Genomic DNA, 9,445 nt, shown 5'->3' with positions numbered 1-9,445 from the left:
GCCAATAATAAATTAAATAACTTGTTTTCTAAATATATAAATGAATGATTTTTTACCTATTTGGGAAAATAAGATAAAATTTAACAACCATAAAAATCTCCCAAATTCATTAAGATGTCTCATAGTTGGTTCAAGTGGATGTGGAAAAACCTGCTTACTTTTAAAAATGCTCCTCACTCCCAACTTTTTAGATTATGATAATTTAATAATTTTCACAAAGTCGAGTTTTCAACCAGAGTATCAACTACTCTCACAAGGTTTTAATGCTGGTCTTCAAAAAGAAGATATAATCGGTTTATTTAAACATCAAAAAAACCTAAATGATTATAACATTGAAGATATAATTCAACTATTTTGTGATACACAGAGATGTAAAAAGAAATCAAATCCTATAACTTGTATTCTTAGTGATAATACGGATGATATACCGTCTCCCCAAGATTTGGATAAATCAAAAAAAGAACCTCGTTATCTTTGATGATTGTGTTAATGAGAGAAACCAAACGGTAATGGACAGCTACTACACAAGAGGGAGACATTCTTCTTGTAATTGTATTTATCTTAGTCAATCGTACTTTCAACTTCCTCGTCGTTCCATCAGAAACAATGCTAATACTTTTATTTTATTCAAGTTAAATTCAATAGATATCAATAATTTTTGGAGAGATAATTGTTCTACATTATGTAGTAAAAAGAAATTTGAGGATTACATGAAGCACACGACTGAAAAATATAAATATATTGTTGTGAAACAAGATGAGATATTAAGGGATATATTTTTTGTTTTATAAACAATTACATATATAAATGACAACTATTATTATAAATCTTGTGGGTAAATCTGCTTCTGGAAAACTTTCATAAATCAAGGTTCTTGTGTAGTACAAATGAGAATATTGTAAATTTACTTAAAAAACACCCCGTGATACGCATTGTATCAACAACAACTAGAGCAATAAGACCTGGAGAAGTAAAAGGTGAAGATTATCACTATATTTCAGTGGAGGAACATATGCGATTGAGGAATGAAGGACAAATATTTGAGAAGGTTTCTCTTGGTACAACAAAATATTCACATTGTAAGAGTGAGTTAAGGAAACTAAAATCTGGTGGTGTTGGGATATTAGAAACTAATCCAGAAGGAACGAGACAAATTATTAAATATCTGAGCGGGGTGAAGATTTTATCATTCGGTTTTGATGTTGATGAAGAAACTCAACGCAAACGTATGAAAAGCAGAGATGCAAGGATTAGTGAAGAAGAAATTACAACTCGCATTAATGTTAACAAAGAATTTGATGAAATATTTAAAGAAAAGGATTTATTTGAACACATCTACTTGAATGATGAAGAAAAGGAAAATTTCCCTGTTAATCTTTACAATTCATTAAATGATATTTTACAATAAATAAATGGATACAAAAGAAAGAGCAAGAAGATTTAAGGAACATCAAGAGTTGGTTTCAAAAGTTGTAAAACAGCAGGAAGACATAAAGAAGAAACGCAGACAGAAACTAACGGGCGAAGAAGTATTTGAAAGAAAACAAGAGAAATTTTTTAAACCACTTTTAAAAACTTCCCAAGAAAAAATGAAAGATGTTTCCACAGTTCCCACAGTAGAATATACTCCCAGAAAGCTCCAAATGTTAAAAGATTTCAGTCAAATGACGGAGGAAGAATTAGAGCATATTGGAGAATTAGAATATGATGAAGGTTTATTTCAACAACTGGAAGAGATTAATCAACCCCTGATTATATTGTGAATGCTGTTCAAAACAATGAATATTCAGCGGATTCAAAAACCAAAGCAGGACTCATTCCAACAGAACAACCAGCAATATTTCATCTTGTTCAAGAAAAGGTATTGATATTTAATGATGAATTAAGGTTCTTAAGTTCTGCTCAACCCCCTGTTAAACTAACTCCGAGATTAATGTTTCTTCTCACAAAAGATGGAAGACAAGGTTCAACTGTGAGGGATGAATCAAAGTATATTGATAAACCATTGGATATGGAAAATAATGATGATAGAGTATATATTGATTTGCTGAACACTCTAAATTATAAGGTTATTCTTTCTGGTAAAAGTAGGAAGAATGAGAAGGAGAAACACATTATTCAGGCTTTAAGTATCCTTGGTTCAGGTATTAGTTTTCTTCCAAATGACCCATCGCAATTAGTTAATAGACTGTTATTGTTGTTAGGCAGTAAGAAGGCTGGAAATAACAATTGTTTTAATGAAGCATCAGCCATTTTAGACCAGTTGATGAACATGAAAATAATTAATAAATCTCAATATAGACATTTTATCTCATATTAAATAAGATGAGAAGCACAATCCTGAGTTTTAATTTCACAACAAGCGACCACACATCTTCATTCCCATACCCACTACAACTTGACACAACAAAAGAATATGAGGCATCTTTATTGTCCATGGAAACTTATAATACCGTATTTAATATAACCGAGAAAAATGACAAGTTTAGTTATAATCCGGGAAGTGGATACAAAACGATAACAGTCTCACCCGGAGCATACGAGATTTCTCAAATATCTTCCGAAATTGCTCGTCTTATGAAAGAACAGGGTGATGAACCAAAAAATATTGTTATAAACATTCAAAAACATACTTCAAAATCAACGATTAAAGTTAAAAATAACTACAAGGTTGATTTCACAATTGATAATTCATTTAGAGAGTTATTGGGTTTCTCCTCAAAAAAGATTGAAACTAATGGGACGTTTTACAGTGATAATGTCATTCAAATATCCTCAGGAATAAATTCGGTGTTAATTCACTGTGATTTGATTAATGGTGCTTATAATGATGGAAAAAAAACAAATACAATATTTTCATTCAGCGCATACTCAACCCCAATTGGTTATAAATTCAATATGGAACCTAAAAATTTGGTTTATCTACCTGTGTCAGGAAAAACCATACACAGAGTAAATTTTAGGATAACCGACCAAGATAATCGTGTGATTTCTTTTAATGGAGAAGTTATATCCATCAGAATTCACCTACGTGAAGTTTTTCAATAAATAAATACGATGGTTATTGTGAGGAAACACGAGTTGGGAAAATATAAAATAATTACAGGGGATGGGATGTTCCTTTCCCGTACTACAAGGGTGAAGGTATGTATCTTGGTAGAGGATACTATAAACCTAAGAGACAAAGGGGTGTCGGACATCAATTTAGAGGAGATGGGATAATTGATACTCTCATGGGTATTGGTTCAACTATTCTTAAACATAAAGACCTAATTGGTTCAACTGCTTCTGCTGTGGGAAATGTAGCAGGTGCTGTAAAGAGTATAAAAGATGCTCAGAAGGAATCTCATAAATTACAAGCAATAAAAGAAATTAAGAAAGGTAAAACTCAGTTGTCCCCCCAAGAACGACAGAAAATAATTCAAATACTTGGATCAGGGTTTCAAAAGTTTTAACATCTTTTTTCCTAAATAAATACAAGTATGGAAGCAATTGATAGTATCTATGATTTGGATGATATTATTATTATCTCAAACTCCACTAAAAAAGAAGATTACTTCAAGGTAAATGCAATAACTGGAACAGACTGGAATACAAATGGTACAAAAAGTTTTGAAATAAATAATCAACAAACCTATTTGAATCTCTCCGAAAGTTTCTTGTTGTGTAAATTTAAATTCACTAAGGCTGGGAATAACACAAACGCTACACTTGTAAATGATTTCTTCTGGAAAATGTTTGATAGTGTGCGATTGTATATTGGAACACAAGAAGTTGAAGCGGTTGATTATGTCTCTGCTGTATCTGAAATGATGAAATTTACACTCTATACATTCAGTGATAGAATGGGAAAGGGGTCTGTCGAAGGTTTTATTCCTGATATGTCAACGGGAACAAACACAGACCCTGGATATATTCAAAGGAAAGGAATGTATAATGATGATACAAAAGCAGAAAATAGTTTTACTGTGGCAGTTCCTCTTAAAGGTATATTTGGATTTTGTGATTATGATAAAGTTCTTAAAATTAGATTTCAACTACAAAGGAATGATAATGAAAATAGATTGCTTTTTGGTGTTGGTAGTGCTTTTGGTGAACAGAATAAATTTGTAATTGAGGAGATGAGTTGGTATATCAGTGAATATACTCCTAATCTTAAAACAGAAGAGATGTTGAATCGAAGACTTAACTCAAAGAAACCACTCAGTGTATCATACCTCAAAAGAAGATGTCAACACGTTAAACTCAACCAAACTACTTACACGTGGAATTTGGGTGTTCTGGAAGGAAAGCCACGATATCTGTGGATGATTTTTAAAAAGCCAGATGGTGATACTGCGACTGATAAGAATAATGCATTGAGTGATAATGCTAAGGTGAAACAACTTCGCGTTTCTCTAGATGGAACATTTTATCCACGAAATAGATTGGAAATTAATTGGGAAAAAAATGATTTTGCTGAAGCATACAAGTCTTACCAAAAGGTGTGTGAAAGTAATGGAAATAAAGAACCTATTTTGGATATGACAGCATTTAAAAGTTTGTATACAATCTATGCGTTTGACCTGAGCGCTCAAAAGGAAACTATAAAGTCTAATCGAGTGGATACTTCCCTATACATTGAAAGAAGAGAGAGTGAAGAAGTTGATACATATTGTTTGCTTTTGGAAGAAACAGAATTGCAGATTAATACAGATAATGGTGTGATGATTAGTCTCACATAATTTTTTGTTAAATAAATGAGTGGCAAAGTACCAACTGGGGTATATGTTAATCAAATCAATCTTCATAAACTATCATCTTGTGTTCAAAATCAAAAGCCTTGTACGATTAACGTTAATACAATTCAGAGAAAAGGAGCAGTAAGAATTGATGTTTTGCTCACAAGAGAACAGGTTAAAATCTTGAATGACACTGGCTCACTTAAAATTAAAATGACAAAACCAATGTTGAAAAAATATTCAATAAGAGAGACGAGTGGAGGATTTCTCCCATTTCTAATTCCTTTATTTGCTGGTTTAAGTGCGGTTGGAGCATTGACGGGTGGTATTTCAACAGCGGTGAAAACTGCCAACGAAAGGAAGGCTCAACTCCAGGCTCAAAAAGAATTGGAAAGACATAACAAAGAGTTGGAGAAACAAATTAGTGGAAGTGGTGTAATTGTAGATTTTGCTGAAAAACTTGAAGGTCTGCCTGATAAAGCGAGATTGTTAGTTGGAGATATGCTTTCTTCTATAGCACAAGCAGGTGTAAAATTAACAAAAAGAGGTAATGGATTATATCTTTCTAATAAATAAATGAGCATTGATGAGTGGTTGAAAGAATTTGGAAAGAATACAACATCAAATTTACAACTTGCCAAATATTGTAAGAAATTAAAAATTCATAATGTGGATATTTGTATGAGAGATGAATTAACAAATGTGCCGAAACATACAAAGAATATTATTATGAACTTAGAAGATAATGATGGGAACGGTTCTCATTGGGTTTGTATTTTTAATAGTCAAGACAAATATTATTTTGATAGTTTTGGTCTTCCACCACCTGTTGAAGTCATAAAATTCTTACAGAATGGTGTTTATCAAACATTTCAAGTCCAAGAATTAAATTCCAAGTGTTGTGGTCAATTATGTCTATATGTGTTATTTCAACTCAACAAAAATAAAAAATTTTATGATATTATTTTTAATCTAATATAAATGACTTATGTTGGTAAAGATGGTTCTATCTTTGGTGTATCTCAAGAACTGGATATTGATTTATCAAATTATTATACAAAGGCACAGGCTGAACGACATAAATATAATATAAACAAAAATATTAACATGAAAAATGCTTATAAATTAAAAAATTATCCAAGCCCGACTGACGCGAATGACTTGGTGAGATTAAGCGATTTATCACAATATATATACTTAAATAAAACGGCTGTGTATTCCAAAGATACAGAAGTGTTGATATTATCTCCAGGTCATACAGAATTCACAGTTCGAATTAAAATAAATTTTTATAAAGAAGGGCGTATCGTTTGTATGAGAATAGAACAATGGGGGTATGATATGAATGATTTAGGGTATAATTGGTCATTTAAAATTAACCTCGAAGACCTGGAACAATTAAATCAGTCTCGTAAGGAAGAATATTATCCACTTGGTATCGAGAATGAGTTTTGTGGAGCCACGATTAGTAAACAACAAATAAAAGAATTTAATAAGGGTAAATATAATAATGGTTTTGCCCTTGTTTATCTCATGAAAACAGAAAAAACAGGATTATATATAATAAGTAAGGAAATACAAAATGATTTAACTATGGGAAGATGGGGAGGTGTTTCATGCCATAATATTATTCTAACATATATTTCTAATACATAAATGACAGCAAGAAGGCTTCAAGAAAATTATCATTTCTGTGTCCAAGCATACCTTCAAGAAAAGGGTATTCGGTATTTTAATAAATATGTTCTACAACATAAGAATGAGGTATTTTCAATAAAAGATTGGCATTATGCTGATGTTGATAAACCAACAACTTTAGATTTAATTAGAATGTTAAATAATGAAAAAATTATAAAGTTAAGAAAAGGTAAGGCTCTTTTGAAATTCAAAAGAAATTTTATTGGTTTCCTGTTGTAAAAAAAATTATTTTGGATACAGGAATAACAAGAAATCCTGATGAATATATGTATGATATTCTATGGGGTGCAAGCGATTCAAGGATAGTAAGGGATGAGGAAGGAGTTGAAGAAGAGAGGGGAGGAGGAAAAGGAGAAGGAGGAGAGGGAGAAGAAAGAGAAGGAGGAAAAGGAGAAGAGAGAGAGGGAGGAAAGAGAGAGAATAAATAAATATTATAGTATGGAAACCAGTGAGATTCAAAAAAGAATAGAGGTATTACAGAAAATAACTCAACCCACCGAGGAGGAATACAAAGAATTAACAAGTCTATTTGCAATACTTTCGACAAGACTATTAGCATCGACAAGATATGGATTTCAATTCAAGTTTTTCATTTTTTTTTTCTTAAATAAATGGAGGAGAGAGTGAAGGCATTTCTCAGGATTCTTTATGTTTTAAAAATAAGATTCAAATGTGCATGTTGGAAACTAAAAAGGTTTTTGCACTCTGCAGGAATTTTTCTCATAAATAAATGAGTTATTGTCTCAAATGTAAAACGAAAACTAATACTAAAAATATTTCATATATTAAAAGTAAAAATAACAGGGTTATACAAAAAGGTATATGTTCGGTGTGTGGTTCAAAAAAAAATCAATTTATCTCCAAACACAAACTCGGAGGAGATATACAAAAGTTTTTATCAGGAAGTAAATTTACAACTACTGGAATACCAGGGGAATTACATCTTCCAGGGTATTCTTTCTGTGGTCCAGGCACAAACTTGGATAAAAGATTAGATGAGGCAGACAATCCTAAATCCTGGAGTAAACCAATCAATAGAGTTGATGAAGTGTGCATGAGACACGATATTGATTATGGGAATACCACAACGTTGGAAGAAAAGCATGAAGCCGACAGAGAAATGTTGTATAATTTGTCTCTGATACAAAATCCAACCTTGAGAGAAAAAGTTGATAGGTTCATCGTGAAGAAGATGATTAGTGCTAAATTGAAACTTGGACTTGGAAATTCAAAAAACTTATAGGCTCTAATGATGCTATTAAGACTGAAGAGCAATTAGCTGATGAATTACATAAACCAATATTCACAAAGTTTCAGAGAAGGAAAGTTTATTCCAAGGAAGTTGATTATATCTGGTCTGCTGATTTGATTGAACTCAATAATGATAAGGGGTACAAGTATGCTTTAACCGTTATTGATTTGAGGAGTAGATATGCGTGGGTTATCCCTTTAAAAAACAAAACAGGTAATACTCTTATGTTAGCTTTTCAACAGATATTTAATAAAAGTCAGAGAAAACCTAAAAAATTGTGAACTGATGAGGGTAGAGAGTTTTATAACAAGACATTTATGTATTTTCTAAAAAATAACAGTATTACATTATACAGTACCTTTAATGAAGGGAAGGCAGTTGTTGTTGAACGTTTTAATCGTACCTTAAAAGAGAGACTATATAAAAAATTCACACAACTCGGTTCACAACAATGGTCATCTTTTATTCAGGATATTGTGGATAAGTATAATGACACGATTCACACGTCAACAAATATGAAACCATCAGAAACATTTACAAAATTAAAATATGAAAAAGAGATTAATGTCAGAAAACCTAAGTTCAAAGTTGGTGATATCGTAAGAATATATAGGTGGAAATCTCATTTTGAAAAGGGTTTTACTGAACGATGGACGAAAGAACTTTTTAAAATTGTTGATGTAATAGATACGGTTCCTTGGACTTATAAAATATATGATTTGGAAGGGGAAGAGATTTTAGGTTCATTTTATTCACAGGAATTTACAAAAGACAAAACTAAGCAGATAATACACCTTTGTGGACACTAGAGGGACAAGTCCGAGGTGTATTACAGTATATAATGTGTGTCAAGGGGGACGTTCTTCGATCTGTGAACCCCAAACACAGAATCCTCAACTGAATAGTCAAGGTTTAACTTTTGTTTGTGTGTGTGTGTGTGCAATGGGAGCAATAGGTTGGCGCTTCACTCCCTCCTACTATACACCGTTGTGGACACTCGAGGGCCAAGTCCGAGGTGTATAACAGTATATAATGTGTGTCAAGGGGTGGACGTTCTTAGATCTGTGAACCCCAAACACAGAATCCTCAACTGAATAGTCAAGGCTTAACTTTTGTTTGTTGATGTGTATGTGTGTGTGTGTGTGTGTGTCCCAACCCTCACATTCAAAATCTCAACCCCAACTCAATCCTCACCCAACACAATGTCTTTTTCAAAATGAGATTTCCACCTATATATATATATATTTTACGTTTTTTTTTTTTCTTCTCTTCTTCCAATTCTGTCTTTTAAGGCTTTCAGGTTTGATGACATAGAAAGAGGGAGTAAGAACTTTCTTGATAGGTTTAAATCCCAAAGAGTGGTAGCATTTCAAGTCTTCAAAATAAACCCAACTTTCCAAGTCTCCAAGGTAGTTATTTAAACCATCAAGGCAGAACTCATTTACTGATTTTTTCAAAATTTGTGAGTCTCCAAGGTAGTTCCCATATTTAGAACCATCTTGGCAGAACCCTTTTCCTGAGTCTCCAAGGTAGTTATTTAAACCATCAAGGCAGAACTCATTTACTGATTTTTTCAAAATTTGTGAGTCTCCAAGGTAAAACTTGTATTCTGGCTCATCAACGTATAACTTGTTCAGTGGGTATTGTCTTGATAACTCACAATGAGTACTATTGCTGTAAAACTCTTTTTCAGGATTTTGCTGGTCTCCAAGGTATAACTCTTTGGTTGGGTCATCAAGGACGAACTCGTTCTGTGGGTCTTGGTCGCTCATAA

At 32.4% G+C, this 9,445-nt stretch overlaps 1 protein-coding gene across 1 annotated transcript in view; it reads right to left on the bottom strand.

Moving 5' to 3' along the window:
• Nucleotides 1-7,610: 7,610 nt before the first annotated feature.
• The window catches only part of LOC147007332 (uncharacterized), a 3,409-nt gene continuing 1,574 nt past the window's right edge, over nucleotides 7,611-9,445 (bottom strand). Inside the window, exon 3 of the mRNA XM_085867341.1 lies at nucleotides 7,611-9,445. This exon is cut by the window's right edge and continues 79 nt beyond it. Coding sequence (XP_085723467.1) covers nucleotides 8,901-9,445 — 545 coding nt within the window. The 3' untranslated portion in view covers nucleotides 7,611-8,900.

Source organism: Eptatretus burgeri, unplaced genomic scaffold (genome assembly GCF_056783735.1).
Source record: "Eptatretus burgeri isolate ZD-2024b unplaced genomic scaffold, Ebu_testis_v1 Ebu_testis_scaffold_303, whole genome shotgun sequence".
In the NCBI taxonomy this organism is placed as follows: Eukaryota; Metazoa; Chordata; class Myxini; order Myxiniformes; family Myxinidae; genus Eptatretus; species Eptatretus burgeri.
Note: the sequence above shows the minus strand (reverse complement) of the source record. Positions and strands in the feature narration are given on the sequence as shown.